The sequence below is a fragment of the Tamandua tetradactyla genome, chromosome 20 (assembly GCF_023851605.1).
Source record: "Tamandua tetradactyla isolate mTamTet1 chromosome 20, mTamTet1.pri, whole genome shotgun sequence".
NCBI classification, from domain to species: domain Eukaryota; kingdom Metazoa; phylum Chordata; class Mammalia; order Pilosa; family Myrmecophagidae; genus Tamandua; species Tamandua tetradactyla.
This window is the reverse complement of record NC_135346.1, coordinates 52,394,076-52,417,088: the sequence shown is the minus strand read 5'-3', so window position 1 is coordinate 52,417,088 and position 23,013 is coordinate 52,394,076. Positions and strand designations below refer to the sequence as shown.

General features: G+C 33.9%; 1 protein-coding gene across 4 annotated transcripts in view; it reads right to left on the bottom strand.

Annotated features, from left to right (window-relative positions):
* The window catches only part of RANBP17 (RAN binding protein 17), a 365,039-nt gene that overhangs the window by 121,801 nt on the left and 220,225 nt on the right, over positions 1-23,013 (bottom strand). For all 4 annotated transcript variants that reach the window (XM_077137636.1, XM_077137634.1, XM_077137637.1 and 1 more), the window contains exons 15-16: positions 8,327-8,400; positions 7,200-7,280 (exon numbers count right to left, since the gene is read on the bottom strand). In XM_077137636.1, the coding sequence (XP_076993751.1) occupies positions 7,200-7,280; positions 8,327-8,400 (155 nt within the window). The remainder of the gene's footprint in view (positions 1-7,199; positions 7,281-8,326; positions 8,401-23,013) is intronic.

The following is a 23,013-nucleotide window of genomic DNA, read 5'->3' as shown; positions in this document are numbered from 1 at the left end:
GAACTGCATCTGGGCATTCTGTAACAAGGCCAGCCTCACTACCTTTTAATTACATTCTAAAGAAAAAAAAAAGAGTGAATTTTAATTTTTTTCAATAAAGAATATTCATCTGAATATCATACTCACTTATAGGAATTCAATTCAAAGCTACTTGTGGCCCTTAAGGGGGTCTGTAATGTTGAAAAACAGGGGGGCAAATGGACATATTTTATGGTCTTTATACTTTCATCTTCTTCTCTAAGGGGCTAGGGTTCTTATAAGTTGTGCTATTTTGATTTGGTGGGAGCATCAGATAAATTATGGTCTAAGTTAGATTTCAGCGGCCCTTTCAGAATAGCTCAGAGAATAGCAGCAGAGGTAGGAGTCCAGAGCAGTGAGGAAGAGAACTCAGTCAAAGTCAAAAATGGAGCATGGATATGGTAGAGCCAAGTTTAAATTCCAGGTCTGATTCACTTTAAGGTATATGCAAGTTTTTTTACGCTAGGTTACGTTATCCATTTATTTTTAAAGAGGATAGTGTTCCTACAGAGATCACTGCCTTCTTGAAATATAGTTGAAACTGGAACCAGGTCTCAGAAGGCACAGGGATGTAACCTCTTCTTTTAGGAGAGATCGATTCATTAATGAGCTATCACATCCAGGATGAAGCAAGCTTCATAGTCTGGCTAACATTAACTCACTAAAGAAAATTCCTGTGTGTATCCACGTGATAACGAAAATACTGGGGAAGGTGAAGATGGTCTTACTGATGGCTAATATGACAGATAGGGAATGGCAAGAAACAGGAAGAAAGAATGGTATATTCTGTAGACAGACGAAAATTCTAAAAATCTGTATCCTGTCAAGAGGAAGATAACTAAAGTGAGAAAGAGCTGTTTGTTTTTTTAAGTTACAGAAATATCACACACTTTATTAGCTGATGGGCAGAGTAGCAATGAGTAGAACTTCCATTTTTGGTGCCAGGCCTTTACTAATTTTTTTCATTTTATCAAATCCGAAACACTACTGATTATACCACTAAGAAATAAAAAGTGCTTTAAAGTGCTATCAAGTGTAAGGCACATCCTATTTAAGAGGTGTTAAAATCTGAAAAAAATCTGTTTTAGAATCAGTGTAGTCTCTGATATATGATATCTGATAAGTGTAAGTGGTGGGTGATGCTGCTGGTCTAGGCAAATATTTAAAGGCTGTACATGTTTACATATAGCTTTTTTTATAGATATATGCATTGTATATATCTTGCATATACTAGATCATGACGACAGAAGAAAGTTCACAGATAAGAATATTACATGTTGGGAATGACTGTAGATAGATGATGGGTACAAAGTATAGTTACCAATATATAAATTTAGTTATTCCAAAAGTAGGATTATGCTAATCAAATCTACTAGACTGAAAAAATCCTAACAGGTACACTCAAGATGAAAAATCTTAAGGGATACTACTAATTACTTATACTTTGCTTTACAGAAAAGAACCAGGTGTTCAGGTACATTAAGAAAAATAAAAGATGATAGGAAAGAAAATGCAGAGGATATTTAGAGAGTGCCTACTCTGTGTCAGGGTCAGTAGTCCTAGGTACTTTATTATTAGGTAACATAAATATATTGTTACATATTTATTGTTTTATTTAATCTTTACAAAACCCTAAGAGATAGATAATATTCCCTTTCTACAGCTGAAGAAGCTGAGGCTCAGAGAAATGAGATGACTTGTCCATATTCTTTTGGCTAAGTCAGTGACTAATGATTACAATTATTTCAGGATGGCTTTACTAAGGAAGTAAATCTTTAGCAAGAACTGAAAGTATGAAAGAGATCTAATTGAGTATGTCAAAAGAAGAATGCATATGTGGTGATTCAGTGAAAGATAATGAAAAGAAAGTGTCAAAGGGAGGGTAAAAATAAACTTCCTTGGCTTATGTATAAAGAACAAATTGAGTGGTGGACCAGGAAATTAGTTATGGGAACTCAGTAAATCAAGCACTATTAAAGGCCCTAAGTTCAAATCAAGAATTTGATTTTGACATGAGAAGGAAGTAGAAATGATTCCAGGCTTTTGAGAAAAGGAATGATCAAATCAAAACAAGGTTCGAGGACGATAAGCTTGTGAAGCAAGAATGAAAAGAACCTGGTGAAAGTGTGAAGAAGAGGAACAGAGATGACGCTCATATCTGATTCTAATATAGGAACAAATTGAGCAGACAAATTACAAGATGACTTTTCTATTGAATGATGAGACAGAAAACAAAGAAATGAATCAACATTTCTTTTGGTGAGAAATGTTAATAGAAGGATGCCTGAGGGATATGTGCTGTTTTTAGCTTTATTTAACATTCTCACAAACCATCTGGAGACGGTGGTAGTCATTGAAATAAAGCAATACATTTTGGTACTATTACACAAAAGCAGAATCATTACTGTTGGATACTAAATATTTCCTCCAACAAACATGCCCAAGTTTACTTCCATTCTTCACCTTTATTTCATCCTAGACCTTAGTTTCTCATCCTCTACTCTTTCTTGATCCCCATCTCATTCAGGATTCACACCTCAGTGGTGGGAAGATCAGCGACTAGGTGAGGATGTCTGATTTGCACATTTCCTGGCAATCAAAAAAAGTGTTTCTCTAATGGTTTGTGCATAAGATGTGTCTAAATGCTTGTGAATAAAAAGGGATCTCACAAAGCAGCCGCATAAAAAATGTCACAGATTATTTTTCATGTGCAGATTTTCAGAAAATCATATGCATATGAATTGAGGTAAAGAACCAACAGGAAAAAAAAACTATGCTAATAAAATAACGGACTTAGAGCTCTTAGGAGAAATAGAGGAAAGGAAGTTTAGAGTCAGAGTCAATTCTGGTAGAATTTAAAACCTTGAGGGTGGGGTCTGTGTCTCATTTGTCTCATCTGTGCCCTGCACATTAGCAAATGCTTAATAAATATTTGCTGTTTTGAAAGAGGCCAATAAAATAGTATAAATCATTAAGAAAAGTATGAAATTAATTTAAAAATCATTATTTTATTCCTACTGAAAGTTAAGGGTATAGTTTTCCTTAATGCACTTAAAAACAAGCAAACAAACAAAGAAACAAAGATAAGTGAAACTGGAAAAGTTTGGGGGTTGAAAAATAAAATTATGGTGACTAAGTGGCTTTGACAGAAAATAGACTGTGGCTTGCAAAAACTAAAACAAGTGAAATAAACTAATAGATAAAGAGCTTTATGATACTTGTAGCTAGGAATTATATTCACCCAATTACAGTGTACAGAAACTAAGGGGAATAGTATAAGAATGTCTTAGAGAGTTGGCCTGAAGATAACTGGAAGGCATTACCAGGACTTTAGGTAACGATAACTAGGGCCTGTTTCTTGGGTGTGGACCTGTGCATTCAGGTAGGGTCTTAAAAGGGCCAATGCTCTGCTGGTAAGATCTTCAAATTTTTAATATTTTTTGAACAAGGAACTCCTATTTTCATTTTGTGCGAGGCCCCCTGAATTATGTAGGTAGTCTACAGTAACACAAAGTCATTAATTCTAAGAATTGTTGAAGTTTACAGTATCAACAGGGTAAAAAGTTTGGATGAGTTCATGAATTTTATGGGTTCTGTTTTTAAAAAGCTAAAGATATTTTGGTTTTTTTTTTTTCAAATCTTTCACGATGATGTAATAAAGGGCAACTGCCAACAGAGGGCCTTATAGAGAATGAAATTTCCTTGCTTATTATCTTAAACCCAAAGTGAGAGACATATGCCTGCTGTAAATCTGAGTAAACAATGAATTACAGTAGAAAAATTGATCAATTGTTTTTCAAAGAAAGGAAAACTGAAATAATAAATAACGAACAAACAGAATTTTGGATGAAATGTAACACCTTCTCCTGTTTCCTCAGCATTTAAAATAAGTTTATTTGACTACTTTGCATGATCTTTATTCTCTCTGGTTTCCCCAGCAGCATACTTTTTCTAATCACATGAACAATCTCACCCCTTTCTCATTTAGATACGAACCAGAATCTCTGACCAGAAAACCCTTCTTTCTTTTTTTTTTGAGGTTATGGTCTGGGAATCAAACCTGGCTCTCCCTTACACCAGGCGAGCATTCTAGCACTGACTACTCATGCAGCTCAGAAACATTTTAAAAAGGAAGAAGGATTCCCAAGTACTGTTCCTGACTCTAGACAATTAGATCTGGACAGAGTCCTTCCAGCTCTGTGCATATCAGAAAAAAGCTATTTAGAACCAGGAATTCTTGAAATTTAGTCTTAGAAATTTAAAGAGTAGATTAAAAAGTTATTTAAAAATATTTGCTAAATGTATTGTATATGCCCTGTGTAAAGATTCTGATAGGAAAAGCTAAAACTTCGTCTCAAAGGAGTTAGTGGGTTTTGAAATTACAATAGTCTTGTAAATTTTGAAAGTTTCCAATTTGGCAAACAGCAATCAGGGTAAAACGTAGCATGCTATCCATAGTTACAATCTGGGGACTCACATAATGGAAGCCTCCTTATATATCTTTTTTTAGGGAACAAGACCATCTCTAAAAATGTCAAATCTGCCTTTTCCTAGTGAGGACAGGGTCCTGTGGAGGAGTGTATGTGGGAAAAGTACTGACTTGCTGTTCAAGATATATAATCCAGCTCCATTTTCTAATTACTTTAGGCAGAAATTATCAAAGTATGGTCCCAGCATCAGCATCACCTAAGCTTTCTTAGAGATGCCAGTTATCAGGCTTATGCCAGAGACTTTCCAAAGTCTTGCTGTGGGGCACAGCAATTGTGGGGCACAGCAAATTGCATTTTAACAAGACTTTAGTGATTTTCATGCTGTCTACAATTCAAGACCACTGCTTTAAGACAACTGAACAGGTGACTTTTTGCACTTTCTAAAAATGAGGATCTTTTGTGATTTCAATTTCCAAACAAATGGTCAGATACAAGAACATTAAGGTTCAGAGAATGGTTTTATGCACTATAAACACTGAGATAGGCTCACTCTGAAGCAGATAAATTAGGAAAAAATAAAAACAAAAACCCAAATATTTGAAGACCTACTTTATACAATAATCAGGAATTATTACATAAAATAACATAAAAGTTTTACAACTTTATTTTATAGTTAGTTTGTCTTTATAATATATATTAACAGATTTCTATTATGTGCCAACACTTGATGACTTTTATCCTGTTCTGTTGCTGAAGAGTACCATCTTACTTTCAACACAGAAATAATATAATGCTTTAAAAAGACACATTACGATAAAGAAACCTACTGGAAACAACAAAACATGCATTAGGTAAGCAGCAACTGCACTGAGATACACCACTCACATATTTCATTATGTAAATGAATTCAAAGATATTTCACGACTGATCAGCTAGAAGGGACATAATGATTTATAATTCAAATAACTGAGCACTGAAATCAAATTGAGCTAATATATATTTCTAAATATGCAAAACTGAAATAATCGTCAAAAAATATAAATCAATGTACCCATGTTGAGATAATTTGTATCCCTGGTTTAAAATGTTACAGCTTTTAAACTTTTATTTAACAAGTTTTCTGAATATATGTTTTTTATATTAACTTCAGAAAAAGTGCTCAAGAGCAATACGTAGCTTGTAAAACAAAAGGTTATAATTTTAGGATTAAAGAATACTTAATAGAATATGATAGGAAAAGGATCTTAAGTAGCAGACACAAATAAATTGGGCATTATACAAATTATACTAAAAAGAATACTTAATTAATTTTATTTAAAATTCAATTTCAAAATAAAAAATAGGGCAAATCTCAACAGTAGATATGTGATATAAAATAACAGGCTTCTTTTCAGATAAGGCGTTTTCAAAGTAATTCATTGTGAAAAGGCTGGAGTTTGCAATACTAGGAAGTACTTATAAAACCATTTCATATGTTAGAAATAAAGAGCATTTCAACATTATTATTAAAAAAATATACAGGTTGAGTTTTTTTTTTTTTTAATAAGAAAAAATACATATCTTTAAAAGCCAAATGACCACTGGAATTGGGTTGTACATCACTTTCCAGTAAAAAGGAAAAACAGCCTGGACAGGTGTAATTTATCATTTTTCTGATTTAATATCAAAGAAATATATTAAAATAATAAAAAGAATCCTGAAATCCTCAAAATTTGTAGTGATAAATAGCCCTCCCTGTCTTTATTACATTATACCTACTAACAGAAATATTGCATGGTGGATTTTGCCAGACAAGGACGATTATTTTCCAATAAAAAGTTGCATATTAAATTCCAGCACAAAAGTGGGTGTTTAATACTTTTGAAATCTTTTATGGTTTGCTAGGGAACACAATTTTAAACTTAACTAATACAAACATATTCCTTGAGTGAACTTCTTTCCATCTAACCCCACTTATTTTCAGAAAGCTGTCCTTATATTAAAATATCAGTTAATCGTAGTAGTTAACTAAACCAAGACTTAATTTTTCATAACTCCTATATATTTGATAGCTGACATATAAAAGACAATCTCTATGCCTTTATCTCATTGGTAGAAACGTAACAGTATTGCTGACAATCTAAAAAGATTTAGATGATTCTTGGTTTTAAATAAAATATCTATTAAAGAGAGAAATCTAAATATTTATGGTGCAAAGGAAAATTTTACTTTTGAGTATACTGGTGGGTCCAATAATCAAAGGAGCAGTTCAAAAGCTTAAAATTTTCTTCCTGTTACTCTTTGTTCTTCTCTATTAATGAAAATGATGTACTTTTCAAATGAAGAATATTGGAAATATATTTACTCAGGAATTCAGTTTTTATAAGGTAATATTTTTTGTAACATTTTGACTTTCCTAAAATTAGTAACACATTTTTCTTAGAACAAGAACTTTCTGACAATTATGGAAAACCATAGGCTAAAATATATTTGGTTGCATACTTTCTTATGTAACTATTTATTAACCTGGGTAGGTATAAACATAACTAGTTAGGAATCTACATATCAATATAAATTCAATTGTGACTCAGAATAAGTGTTTCATTGCATACATCTAATGCAAATCTAAATTTACAGATAAGGCTAAATGAAAAGGCTTTTTATTAAATTTAAAAACCTTGCAAAAATTATAAACAAGGAAAATACCTGGACAATAGAACGAGTTTGTTAGATTGTTTATAGATAGTACCATATATACAGTGAAAAGGATATCCAACAGAAAGGTCATTTAGGAACTGGAGAGTCCTTGATATTACAGGCTCACATCTTCCCCAGTATTTAAGGTTTGTAACACTAAGTATGGATAAAAAAAGATGTTAATTATGAGTAGGATATTTGCTTGAATAGGGAAAACCGCAAAAACACAAACGTATTTTTATAAGTTCAATGACCTTAATCACAAATACCTCATGAAAAGCAGTTTCAAATACCAACAGAATATTTTCTGTTCTAATCTTTTTATAGCACATTCAGAATTATTTACCATCAATCTACAATGAATGTCATTCTCCAAATGGTTCATAATTCTATAAATTTACTTTCATAAATTAAAAAGTTGCCTAAGTGCATCACAGAAGAAACATTAAGTTTTTATTCAAAACAAATATATTAGGGAGTGAAAGTAGGAGTTCCAAAGGGAGTCAAATAGAGGCTTAAAGTTACTGCCAAGAAATGAACCATCAAACTTATGGTCCCTAGACTCATTTCTTAATGTCATGATTATTTATCTAGCTTTGTTCTCTGCATCAAAGTAATGCTTTCTATCTGTTAAAGGGAATCTATTAAAATGGAATGCCAAGTGGAGGCATACAAATTTAGGCTATGAATACAAAGTTACATTTATAATTAGAAGCTAGTTATTTCTGGCTAATTGAAGGACAGTCTTTCATGAATATGTTTCCATAAGACAGAGGTTCCTGTTGGAACCAATGAACAACCAGTTTTAAGGCACTGAGACCTCTCAATAACTCTACTTTGCAACAATCTCTTCAGTTGGCCTTTGAAATTGGATGTTTACTTTTTAAGTTTTTTGAAAAAAATCTTGCCCAATTTACCTGAATGGTCACCAGTAAACTTTTTTAAAACATGTTTTGCTGTTGCACATTGCTAGTTGTATATCCACACTTTGACAAATTACAATGTCTTTCGGATGGTATTTGAGTTTTAAATATGTGAAATTAGCTTTCAATGAATAACAATGCTAATATTCCAAGAACTAAAGCATAATTTAAAGATGTTTTATTAAAAACAATATCTGTGAAATTTACAAACAGTAAAGAGATCTATTTGATTTAAAACAACAACAAAAGAAAAATAAAAGAATCAAAACAGGAACTCACATTTTTGTCATGAATGTTTCTAGAACATGGTTGTCATCTGTTATTCCTAAGACTTCTGACATACGTGCATATACCTGTATGAAAACATTTCACTGTCATTGTCAGAAGTTTTATCACTAACATAATGAAAAAATAAACAATAAAAAACATTTTATCATTAACATATATTTTCAAAAGTCAAACTGAACAAATGTGTGGTTGCATCTACACTGAAGAAAGGAGTTGGGTGGAGAGAACAAATGAAGGATTTTAAAACAAATTCCCTAATTTTAAAATTTGCTAACATTTTCTTGCAGGAACTACCTCTCCTATTTGAAACTCATACACATATGCACACCCATTTTATTCCCACAATACCACATAAATACAATTATTTATTTATTTACAAAAATATACTTTTTCCTCAAACTAGCAAACCACCCCTTTCTCGGGGATAGGGGTAGGCAAGCAATGGATTGGAAAGTGCCTTAACAAGATGCTCTCACATTTAAAAAATCTCCACCTATTCCAGATTTCAGCAAAACCAATTCAGGATGATGTAAGGCAGTTGTAAAAATAAGGATTTTAAAAACAAAGGAAGTTAAACAGTTTATAGAACTGCTCCTCAAATATCCCGTAATTATGCTCCCCCAAAGATAGAGGTAGGTCTTACTTTCATGCTGAAACTGAAATCCCAAGTTCAGGGCCTGGGAATCCACTGAATTTCCAATTAGGGAGTGTTGGTTGCAGAGTTTGGGGTGCCACCTTTCAGTTCCAGCCCAAGCCACACTGAGCTTATAAACACATACTCCACTCCAAGTGGGAGAATGTCATCAGTAGCCAATGGAATGTTCCCTAGTAGTCTGGCAAAGCTAGGAGGTGGGTTGACACCTCTATACTCCCTGATGCTCTGGTGTGATTCCAGGTTATTCCTGCCAGACACCAGCTGTAGGGTGATTTATCCTCTGCGATTCGATCTCCTGGGATCGTGTTCTCTCACTTTTTCCTGATCTGTCCCTTTCCTTGGTTAGGGCAACTTTGCTTCCAATTCCTCTGCCTTCTGTTTTCATATGTAAACACCAGCCTAATATACTTCCAGAGGTCTGAAGGTAATATAAAAATCACAGGGCACAAAAAATCACTTAGAGTTTTGGGGTTATATAAAGGGAGGAAAGCTGTTCATTCCAGAAAGCTCTTGCTTGGACTTTAAACACCATTCAAACCAAAAGCTTGTATTCCTGGGCTTCAATCTAAGTCCAATGTCCAGAAGGCTCCCCAGGCTGGCAGAGTTGTTCAGAGGGAGAGAAAGAGTGAGGAAAAAAAGGAAGCGAGCCAGGGAAGGAGAAAATGGGCAAAAGTATGGCAGAGAGAGGCTATGGGAGAGAAGAGAAAGGAAAACTGAGATTCAAATTCATATGGCTTCTTCTACTAACTTCTGGACCCTACAGAAAACCATTTTAATTACTGTACCTATGACTTTGCCCATGGGGGTAAGGTATCATCTCATAAGACTGAAGCTGGCACTTTGGCTTTTAGGATGTTTGGGAGGAAGACGAAAGTAGGGAGAGAGAACCTAGAGAAGTTAGCTACCACTAATACTCAATGATCATAAATCATTAAGCACATAGAGGGCTCAAAGGAAAAATGGAATGTAGATAAGGGAGTTTCCCTTATCTCAGCATGATCCAAAACCTCTCTCCTGGATCGGAATGGATTGAGCCCCTTAGATAATCTGATATTGATATGATTAATGGCATTCAAAGCTCTTTACAACTTGGCTCCAAACAACCACATCTTCATTTTCCTCAACCTCAAGTCACTACGAAACGCTTACGGGTCATGGAGACGTCTCTGTGTATTCATGTGCTGTTCATTTTGCCCAAATCAGTTTTTCTTCTTCTTCCCCTGATTCCCATTCAAAAGTCATCTCCTCTGAAGCCTTCCTTGACTTCCCAGGCAGAGTGAGTTCCAAAAGTATCTGGGCCATTCCTCTATCATTGTGCTTTTTACATGTAATTGCTCGGTTGTCCATTTTGTTTACCTAATACAATACTTGTCAAGTAAATCATTTAGGCAATTTCATACGGGAAGGCAAGGATCATGATCAGAATCCACTGGGACTATGTAATAATGCAAATATTACACATAATGAAAAATAAAGATCTTTCCTATCAAGCACATATGGGCATGAATGGACAAAAAAAGAAACAACACAGGATCACAAGAGAATTACAATAGAAAAAGATGTTAGGGAGAATAACTTATACTATTATTTTTAACTTAGGAACATCTATTGTAATCGTTTTTCAACTTTATTTTAGCAGCACTTCTATTACAGGAAATCTTTCAAACAAGTCTCACTTATAAACTCGGAACAGTGGGGACCGGACACCCCACTGTCTACCTTGCTGTCCGCACTCGGCTCTGTCTCATGGCCACAGACTGTGCACCTAACTCTGCCTGGAACTTTAAAGGCTTTTTTCATGTAACAAAGATGAAAGTGTGGGTGGATTATTCAAAATGGGCTCTGCATCAACTCAAAGTGCAAATTATCCTGATGATGTAAAGAATCATCTTCATAGATAAACTTAATAAATTCCATGTTTTGCATATTGCTTTTTGGAAAGGACATGACTATGATATTACTCTAACTAGCCTATTTTACTTTTATTGTACTTATATTTTTCTTTTGCTATTTCCTCATCCCCACCCTGGTTAATTTTCTTGTTTTGGACAATATGACTACACTAAATTTCTGCAAAATTATATTTTACATTTTCAAGACTTTATAAATGCAGAATTATTTTTTATTTTAACCATACCACAATGAATAATAAAAATAACTAAAAGGTTAAATACTTCAACATTAAAAAAAATCCTTTTTTTTCTTTGATGGTTCTTAGAAGGAAAAGTTTTGTTGTGTCCCTGGCGTTCAAGAGAAAAAGAAGCTAGGCAGGCAGGTCTGTTGTGCTCTGCTGTCAAAACACTTTTTCAAGGCATCAGATTTGACCCAATAAGATACTAGAAAAAAACAGTCAACATTGACACATGGCAGTGCTTTAATCCACAATTATCCTTGTAACTTGCACCATTCCTTTTATCATCCATTAGCTTTGATTCCCATTATCCCATATAGAACTGTGTCAACGCTTTTGTCCCTAGGGATTTCTCTCCACTACTAGCATCTGACAGTCAAGCTTGAGTACTAAAGAGGATCATTAGCTCTTAAATCCACTTATCTGATCTACTGAATAGTAAATTGAAAAGCTCATTAAGAGCAACAATTTGATTTGTTTTCACGTGTGACAGGATCATTTAAAATCAATGTATGATTACAGCATTTCTTTTAAAAGACTGTCTCACATTTTCCAAGGTACCTCATCATTCAGAGAACATGAATATGAAAATGTCTCCAAACATTTGGAATTTAATTACATCACAGACAGTAACACCTTTGTTGAATAATTTGGGAGTGAGGAATTATCTACAAAACTGTTTACCATAAAACACAAGTCAAGGAAAATTTTCTAAAGAAAAAAATTCTAGCACAATGTTTGGGGTTTACCAACATTTTCCAAAGCTTTCATCATTTTACCAAAAACAAATTTTATGAGAGCAAGAAGTCACATGCTACTATGCTCTAATTTTAAGGAAGGATATCAAAGTTGACCTAATAATGAAAGAAAATAAAACTCTCACATTTAGTTCATGGATTCCTAATCTTTTATTTCAGAATCAATTAAGATAATTTGATCATAATGAAAAATTAATGAGCAAAAATCTAAGAAATAAGAGCCTACGCCCTTTTGTGTTGTCTCTCAGAGAAGGATAGGCAATACAATGAAGGTGAATAAATTGTGATGCTTTTGGTTACGTGTTTCACACAGCCAGAGATGCACAAACTGTGACCAAGTTTGTTGCCTCTGCCTTCCTTCCTTCCTTCCTTTTTATTATACCACCATCTCTCTAGTAGACTACAAGCTCCCTGAGGGCAGAGATGATGCTCTGCTTGTACTTCCCATTCCTGGTACTCAAAAAATATTTGTTAAATGAAAATGGAGAAGGTAATGTAAAATGTACTTTTAGGTCAATTCCATTTCCTTCACAATTTTTTACCCATAATCTTACTTACCAGGGATGACCACTGATTAAATTGTGTTATTTAAAAAGGTGTAGTTTCAATATGCTTAAATAATATTTCTGGAAGAAAAGTTTTTTATAGGTTGAGTGAGAAAAGCCCTTTTCTCCTCTGAATCCTCAAAGCATCCATTATGTCATCCAGTTATTGGCAATTTTCATACATATAATGATCATGTTGTAGTATTAATTTCCCATGTGAACATATGTTCCCCACTTCCCCCAGTTTGAGAATGTGCTTTGAGGGCACAGAACATGTCTATTTCTTGGTATCTCCAATATTATTTAGAATACTGGCTTGACAAACATAGCAAAGCATGAAAAGCATAGGCTTTTGTCCCCAAAATGTCTGGTAGTGAATTCTGGATCTACCATTAATTATGTGTCATTTAAAATCTCTGAAACTTGGTTTTGTATCCGTAGAACGGAAATAATAATAATGTCTACTTTATGGGCTTAAAATTTTTTTTATCAGAAAAGCTGGAAGTTCATAGAAAAATCATGTAGAAACAACAAAGTTCCCATAGACTTGTTCTCCACCAACATCCAGTGTTCTCTATTATTAACACTTTGCATTAGTGTGGTACCTTTGTTACAACTGATGAAAAATATTATCATAATTATACTTTTAACTATAGTCCATAATTTACATTATGGTTCATTGTTTGCTCAGTTCTATGGTTTGTAAAAATTTTTTATTCTAGTAATATGTATATAACCTAAATTTCCCCCTTTTAACCAATATATATATATAATATAAATAATTTAGTGGCGTTAATTGTATTCACATTATTGTGCTACTCTTATCATGATAGATTGCCAAGACTTTTCCATCACCCCAAACAGTAACTCTGTACCAATTAAGTGGTAATTCTCCATTCCCTATCCCCATTTGGCCCCTGGTAACCTGTATTCTAGTTTCTGATTCTAAAATTTGCTTATTTTTATTATTTCATATATGTGAGATAACACAATATTTGTCCTTTTGTGTCTGGATTATTTCACTCAAAATGATGTCTCCAAAGTTCATCCATGTTATAGCATACATTAGAATTTCATTCTTTTTTAGAGCTGAATAATATTCTACTGTATGTATATAACATATTTTGTTTATTCATTCATCTGTTGATGGACACTTGGGTCCCTCCAGATTTCAGCAACTGTGAATGTAATTCTGAATGCTGTTGTCAACACTGGTGTGCAAATATGTGTTTGAGTCCCTGCATTCAATTCTTTTGGGTATAAACCTAGAGGTGGGATTGCCAGGACATACTATAATTCTATACTTAACTTTCTGAGGAACTTCTAGACTGTTTTCCACAGCAGCTGCACCATTTTCCCACCAACAATGAATGAATGTTCCTATGTCTCCACATCTTCTCCAACACTTACTTTCTGTTTTTTTAAAAATTGTAGTCATCCTAGTGGGTATGAAATGATATATCATTGTGGTTTTGATTTATATTTCCCTAATGGCTAATGATGTTGAACATATTTTCATGTACACATTGGCTAATTGTATATCTTCTTTGAAGAAATAGCTATTCAAGTCTTTTGCCCATTTTTAAATGGGGTTGTAAACATTCAAATCTTTTGCCCATATTTAAATGGGGTTGTCTTTTTGTTATTGAGTTGTATAATTTCTTCATATATTCTGGTTATTAAACCCTTATTAGAGATACTGTTTCAAATTTTTTTCTCCTATTCTGTAGGTTGCCCTTTTACTTTCATGATGAAGTCCTCTGATGCACAAAGTTTTAAATTTTAAGTACCGTTTACCTATTTTTTTCTTTTGTTGCTCATGCTTTTGGTATAAAGTCTAAGAAACCATTGCCTAACACAAGGTTCTGCAGGTGCTTCACTGTTTTTTTCTAAGAAAGGTCTTTAATTTTTGTATATAGTGTGAGATACAAGTTCATCTTCATTTCTCACATAAGGATATCCAGTTTTCCCAGTACCATTCCCAGTCCCATTGAGTGGGCTTGACACCAGTGACAAAAATCAATTGGCCACTTCAGCTTAAATTGATGGAATAAATGTTGTATGACAAAATTACATTTTCTTTGTCAGGTGTCAGATGTGTAGAGTTTAAGCAGTGAAACTTTTTCAAAATGAAAGAAAAACAAAAACCATTTAACTTTGTGTAAAATCTTTTAGCATTGCCATTTTAGAGGGAACTAATATTTATAAATATTGCTGTTCAAAAATATATATTGAGATAAATGAACTGGTGCAGAGTATCAGCTTACTATTCAGTTTTATGAACTGCTAAGCCATGCATAGAGACAAAATGCTATACTGATACATTCTAAAGAAAATATGAGAAATGACTATACAGATATTAAATGGAAAAGAATCTTTCTCTAGCAAATTGCAATTATATTATTTGCAATTCCAATAGTTAAAAGGTCCCCAATTGTTCATTTATCTGTCTTTGAAGGCTATAAAATTCACGAAGAAAAGGACCCAAAGAATTTCCCCCCCATGATAATATGCAGTTTCTTAGTCATCATTTAAGGAGGATTCTAAAGTTAACAGACTCTTCTATAAACAAGTAGTACAAAAAATTACTACTAAAATTATGTTTTGTGCCTTTGAACCCTATTGCTACATCCTAAATACCCGAATAGATTACAGCACACTTACTGATCAGAACATGATCTGTTTGGCCACATGTAACAGTGAGCAGAAAAATAATGGCAGGTAGAACAGTAATTCATAGTAAGGAATTCTTATAAAATTCTGAGCTAAAATCTATTCACCATTGAGTAATACAATTAATCTTATAGGAATAGGTTTCTTGTCATAAAATCTACAATATAAATTATAAAATCAGCTGGAAACAGAAGTTTTTGGTGCCTGGATATTGAGTATGAAATTGATTTCTTGTCTTTGTTTATCAGTTGTAATGTTTTAATTATTTTGTTTCATACTCAGTAGACCAGAGCACATCTTTGGTAATTCCTTTGTTTATATGAGAATACTGTGTATGACGGTGGTGGTCTTTTGGTTTAAAGATGATTTCTGAATGTAGTTAATTTATGGCATCTTCCAAATAAAACTAATAAAATGACCATTGTCCTTAAAAAAAAATCAATTGGTCACAGATGTGGGCGTCTACTTCTAAATTCCCAGTTAGATACTACTTATCTATATGTCTGCCCTGTGCCAGTGTCATGCTGTTTTGACCAATGCAGCTTTGTAAGAAATTTGAGTCCTCCAAAATCAATCTACTTTTTAAAGATGGTTTCAGCTATTTGAGGTGCCTTACACTTCCATATACATTTTATGACTGGCTTCTCCATTTCCTCAAAGAAGGCTATTGGAATTTTTAATTGCGATTGCACTAAATCTCATAAATCACTTCGGTAGAACTGAAAATACTTAGTCTTTTGATCTACGAGCATGGTATCCTCTTAAAATCTTTTTTTTTATCTCCTGTGGTGTTGGTATGAAGTTCCTCATTTCATTTTTGATTTTAGTTATTTGTGTCCTCTCTGTTTTTTGTTAGTCTTGCTGAGGGTTTTTCCATTTTTTTAAAAATCTTTTCAAAGAACCCTTTTTGGATTTCACTGATTCTCTCTATTGTTTTTATTCTATATTTCATCTCTAATCTTTGTTATTTTCTTTTTTCTGTTTCCTTTGGTTTAGTTTGCTATTCTTTTTCTAGAGCCTCCAGTTGTGAGGTTAGGTCTCTGATTTGAGATCTTCCTTCATTTTTAATGTTAAGTATACAGAGCTATAAATTTCCCTCTTGGCACTGCCTCTGCTACAACCCATAATTTTAGTATATTGTAGTTTCACTTGTTTCAAGATATTTCCAATTTTTCTAATTTTCCTTATGATTTCTTCTTTGACCCACTGCTTATTTAAGTGTGTTGTTTAATTTCTACATATTTGTGAATGCTCTGGTTCTCCCACTGTTACTGATTTTTAACTTCATTCCATTGTAGCTGGAGAAAATATACTGTATTATTTCAATATTTTTTCATTTTTGAGACTTGTTTTGTGTATTGAAGTCACTGGCTACTAATGTAGAACTTTATATCTGTCAATATTTGCTTCAGATATTTTGGGACTCTGCCATCAGGTATATACATATTTATATTTATGTTATTTATATTTATGTTTCTTACTGAATGTCCCTCATTTTGATTTTTTGTCTATTTTATCTGATATTAGCTAAATCAGCTATGTTTTGGCCACTATTTTGTATGGTATATTTTTCCACATCCTTTCACTTCTTTCAGTTTACTTCTGTCTTCGAATTTGTAAATAGCATATTGTTGGGTCAATCTTTTTTGATCCTATCTACCAGTCTTGGCCTTTTGACTGGAATGTTTAATCCCTTAACATTTAAAGTAAATAATGATAATGGAGGACTTTCTTCTGCCATTTAGTTATTTGGTCTTTGTCAGTCTTTTATCTTTTCTGTCTCTCAATCCATTAATGCTTACTTTCATATTTATTTGATTTTTTTGTCCATACCATTTTGAGTCCCTTCTCGTTTACTTCTGTATATATTTTTCATGTATTTTCTTTGTGTTTACCATGGGGCTTAAATTTAATATCTTTCATCAACAACAATCACATTTGATTTGATACTATCTCAACTTCAATGGCATACACACTGCTTCTACAACTCTCTGCACTTCTCCCCACCTTCTTGTTGTTATTTGTTACAAATTATATCTTCATAACCTGTACATCCACAATCACAGATTCATCATTACTTTGTATACATTTTCACTTTAGAAGCTGTAAGAAGTAAAAAGTGAAGTTGCATATTAAAAAATATAATACAATAGCAGTGGCATTTATTATCAATGTGATTACTTTTACTGGAGGTCTTTATTTCTTTATGTAATTGTGCTTCACTGCCCAGTGTCCTTTCTTTTCAGTGTGAAGAACCCCCTTTGGCACTTCCCTGCAGAAAGTCTAGTGGTGTGGTGACGAACTCCCTCAGCTTTTGTTTATCTGGAAATGTCTTAATGACTCCCTCCTTTTTGAAGGACAATCTCAGTAGGTGATTGTTTTCTTTCAGCATTTTAAATATTTCATCACCCTGCCTTCTTGCCTCCATGGTTTCTGATGCAAAATTGGACTTAATCTCACTGGGCTCCCTTGCACACAACACATTGCTTTTCTCTTGCAGCTTTCAGAACTCTTTCTTTATCCTTGGCATTCAATAGATTGACCACTATGTGTCCAGGTGTGGTTTTCTTTGAGTTTATCATGTTTGGGTTTTGCTGGGCTTTTTGAGTGTGCGTATTCATGTCTTTCATTAAATTTGGAAAGTTTTCTGCCATTATTTATTTGAATATTCCTTCCACCTATTTCTCACTTTCTTCTCCTTTTGGGACTCCCATAATGAACATATTGGTATGCCTGATGGTGTCCCACAGGTCTCTTAGGCTTTGTTCACTTTTTAAAATTCTTTTTCTTTTTGATCCCCAGACTGAATCATTTCATTGTCTTTTCTTCAAGGTCACTGATTTTTTTCTTCTGGCAGTTTCTATTTCTGTCACAACCCTGTGGGGAATTTTTCATTTTGTTAGTGTGGTCTTCAACGCCAATATTTTTGTTTGGTCCTTTTTTAAAAACTTCTGCCTCTTTATTGAGATTCTCATATTGTTCATTCATGTTTTCCTGATATCCTTTAGTTCTTTCTCTCTGTTTCCCTTTATCTCAACCATATTGAGGATTATTTTGTAAAAGGCTTTGCCCTTTTATCCAAAGTCTGATTTTCACTGATGGTTCTGGATTTTTACCTTTCCTTTGGATGAGCCATTATTTCCTGTTTCTTTGTCTTGTAACTTTTTGTTACATTTTGTACATTTTAATATTTTAAAGTGTTAACTCTGTCATTTAGTCCATAAGCTGTCTGTTCCTTATATTTGTATCCAGCTAATGATAGGACAAAGATTTCCTTGAATGCCAGCAGCTAACAAAAACAAATAAACCAAGGTAAAAAGCACCTTTCACAGTCTTTGTAGCTTGGCTTTGCTTTGGCTGGTGTTATTCTTAAGAGTTTATTCTTTCCATCGAGAAGATCAGCTCAAGGAAGATGCAAAGTGCAGGGTCTGTCTTATTTGAGTGTATATGCAGCCTGTTTCAGGCCCTGGGATTGTGCTTGCTTAAAACCTTAGGAATTTCCCAATTTACAAGAATCTGAATGTTCTTCACTCTTGGGTGCTGACAATCCTTTGCTCCAGCCTGCTTTTACTTAATTGTTTTATATACTTCTTTAGCTGTCTAGAAGGCTGCTTCTGCCTATAGAACAAGTTCTGGGAGGGAAAGCCGGAGAGAAACATTCTGGTTCAGTCTTTCAGGCTGCCACCTAATAGACTGGCACCAACATACAGGAACCCCATGTACACAGGGATTACTCTATTCTTTTAGAACAGGGCCAGGGATCCACAATGGGAGTGCTGAGCAGCTCTATACTGTATTGCATAAGGGGTAGGGGAAGGGCCAGCAAAGACACCAAGAGCTTGTCTTACTGTTTTTAAAGTTGTGTTTTCTTGATTTGGAACTCACTAAGTCTTTGAAACCCTTTAAATGTTTTCTGGAGTTTTGAGGAAAATGGTTCTATTAGTTTTTGCAACTTATTCAAAGATTCTGTTGGAGAATGGCTCTTGGTGTGTCTCACACCACAATCTTACTTAACTAGACGCCCCACTTTGTGGGCTTTTGGGAAGATTAAATAATGATGCCTAATACAGAGCCTTGAATTTAGTAGTTACTTAACAAGTGTTACTTCTTTTTCCAACACTTTCATGGACTTTTCTCCATATAAGTGCTAAAATTATCAGCTAATAGCTTCTTGGAGAAGGCCCATCAAATAAAAAATAAAGGAAAAGTGAGATGGTGCTTACGTTGAGTTTCACAGGGCACAAAGGGGATTCAAACAAACAAAACCGTAACATCTGAATTAACAACTCTGAAATCTCTGCATGTCTGTTCAGTCAATGAACTATTTATAAGTCCAAAACAGTCAAAAAGCATTTGTTAAAGGCATAAAGCAACTGCTTCAAAATTTCATGATATAAAACCAAATTTTTTTTCTGTTTCCAAATAGTCACTGTCTTAGAAGGTTATAAAAATTATGCATTTTTAAAAACATGTGAGATATAACATAAAAAAAGGAATAGATTTCAAAGTACATTGCAACAAGTAGTTATAGAACAGATTTCAGAGTTTGGTACAGGTTACAGTTCCACAATTTCAGGTTTTTCCTTCTAGCTGCTTCAAGACACTGGAGACTAAAAGAAATATGAATGATTTATAATAACTCAGCAGTCATAATCATTTGTTAAATCCTACCTTCTCCATTATAATTCCTCCTTCTCCTATGATCCTTCTCTCAGTCTTCAGGTGTATTTGGGCTATACCCATTCTCACTTTTTCATTTTGGAAAGGGCTGTTGAAAATATGGGATGTGGGACAGAACTAGTTGTTGCTCTTGCAGAGGCAGGTCCCTCTGAGTTTCAGGACTTATTTGGCCTAGGAACCCATCTGGAAGTTGTATATTTCTAGAAAGTCATCACTGTGCATGAAATTTTTGTAGAATCTCAGATCGAGCCATAGGTGTTCTTTAGGGTTGACAGGAATGGCTTTGGCTGGGGGTTGGCAAACCATGGTAAATAGCAATATCTAGCTGAAGCTTGCATAAGAGTAGCCTCCAGAATAGCCTCTCCACTCTATTGAACTCTCTTAGCCACTGATACCTTATTTTGTTACATTTTCCCCCTTTTTTGGTCAAGAAGACATTGTCAATCCCACAGTTCTAGGGCACATATTACCAGGGAGACCTTCACCCCTGGATGTCATGTCTCATGTAGTGGGGAGGGTAATGATTTTACATGCAGATTTGAGCTTACAGAGAGAAAGAGGCTGAGTGACAAAAGAGGTCCCCTGGAAGTAACTCTTAGGCATAATTATAGATAGGCTTAGCTTCTCTGCTACATGAATAAGCTTCAAAAGAGCAAGACTCAAGATCAAGGGCTTGGCCTACTGACTTGGGAGTCCCTAAAGCTGGAGACAGTATCTGGGGTTTTTCCGGTTATAAAGCTTAACAGTTCCACATTTTTTCTCCCATCCCTTAATGGACTTTGCCAATACTTTTTAATTATCTGCTCAACATATTCGGGGATGAATCTGGGTATTACATTAAGCTATTCAGAATTATAAGCTCTCATTCCCATTCTGGGCTCCATGTGTTCGGGTTGTTTAAATGAACTATCCAGACAGGTTGAGTTAGATTATGCGCCACAGAAAATTTAGGTTTTGGACAAAATAAATCTCTCTTCCTTTGGTCTCAAATAGTAGATAAAGTTCTAAAATACAGAAAATGTCCTCCTTACCCCTGTATTCTGATTTACCTTAGTCCCGATCCGATCAGCTTCGCTCTTATCTTTAATTGAAACCTGATCTCTTTTTTGGTTTCTTTACCAGTTATTGTATGTGGCAATGCTGACTTTCAGAGCTGCAGAACTCCTAAACTGCATCTTAGGTGTCAAACAGATACCCAAAGTTCCAGGGAGATATAGGTTATACATATATAGCTCAGCATCTCAAAATACAGAAATAACATTTATAGTTCTGGACTAAATGTGACTGCAATAAGAGCTTACAGTTTAGGATCCAGTTTTCCTATAAGTAAAAAATTACTAATTTTAACCAGTACCCATCCCTCTAGCTTTTAAAATACAGAAAGTGGTTAATAACATAAGATATCACCATTTTCACAGAATTGAGAAGGCATGCTCCTAAAAAAACTGTTTAGACATATTTTCTTACTCTATTTCTTTGCTGTGGGGGTTTTTATAAATTTCAGAAAGGAAAGAGCATTTGAGTAGATATATAATGCTTCAATGACCTCATTCATTCTCGAACATCTCAATCAAATAAGTAATATTGACTGTGCATTTGCAAGTACCTTAAATGATTTCATATATGGTTTTTAAAAGAGGAACTAGATAAGAAAACCAGCAAGGGAATAAACATACAAATAGCAATAGGATTTTGAGTTGTAAATTTAATTTAATAAAGAATAAAAGCCTGCATTGAGATAATTTTTTAAATTGTTTTCTTGACTCCAATCCTAATCTTTGGTCCTGGGTATCTGCAGCTTTGTCTCTAATATTCTGGTTATAACTTTGAAGAAACTAATTATGTCAATCCTTAAATGTGAAGTAGATTACAGAACTGGGAAACTCAGGATATTAGTTCCTAAAGGTTGTATGGATATATAATGACAGTCAGAGAAATTCAATAACAGCCCTCTAGGAAATGTACTCAAAAGCACCACATGAAACAAATTAAAAAGAACAATGAATCTTTCATTCTGTGCAAATAAGAAAATCAGAGAAAACACTGGTTCTATAGGTTTTCATAAGAGTTGCTATAATGAATTAAGATTTTAGATAATGAATCTTGAAAAAATTACAGTAAGTTAATACCCTTTAGGCCTTCTATAAATGTTTAAGATGTTATAACTTCATAAAGAGTTTCATAGTATATTGTAAGCAGGCTGAATGCAGAAAATGAGCAGTGCTGTGGAAATCAAAAAAGTATTCTGCCACCACATACACATTTCTTGAAATAATTTATTCTCAAAAATTCACATCCAATAACACAAAATTGATACCACAAGATTAAAAAGAAACCTGTAATTGTGAATTTTAAAGTACCGTTTCAATCTGCTGAAATTTCTAATCAATCATGGCCTGTAATTGGTTGTAATTTAGTAAAGCAAAGCCTGTCACCAGAAAGGATTCAATGTAATGAAAGTATTAATGTTCCCTAGGAAGAGAATTTAGGAACCGAGCATGCATTCATTTATTATGAGTAAGAAGCCAACTTTCATATTTTTGTTTTTTTTCAAGTACCCTTGAGATCAATGTATTATTTCCTCTAAGACAGACCACATCAAGTTGAACAGTGTTGTTAGGGGAGAGAGGAGAAGAAGAGGTGTAAAAGGGAACTAATAGAGCATTTAATGACTTGGATCTAAACCATTTGGAACTAAAGATATTGAGCACTTTCATTAATGTTCAAAGCAGAATAAAACATGATCATCACAACTTATCAAAACATCAAGAGAATTAACAGTACAAATATCGTTGGTGCACATTAAATACACAAACTCAGTGACACATTAATCTTGGTTAATTTTTTCATATCATTCACAATAACATCTCTAAATATAGGACTGAAATTAGGTAGAAAAAACTTTGCCAGAATTTAATTTTAAACACGTAATTTATACTGGAAAACAAATGGTAAAAGGTTAGGAATCTGCTTGCCTTATTAAGTCAACTACAGAGTGACAACTGAGAAAGAAAAGCTGGCTATGGAAGTATAAAATAAATATGCATTTTAAGTATTTATTTCAATTAGAGTTTCTGAACCCACCATCTGTGGTGGCCATCTTGCTATGGGACGACATGAACCTAACAAATCTCTTACGAGGCATTCCCAATCTGCTTGAATAAGCTATTGTATAAGAAAAGTTGGAGCGGTCACTTTGGCCTCACATTTCCTTCACTCCACATCCTGTGGCACAA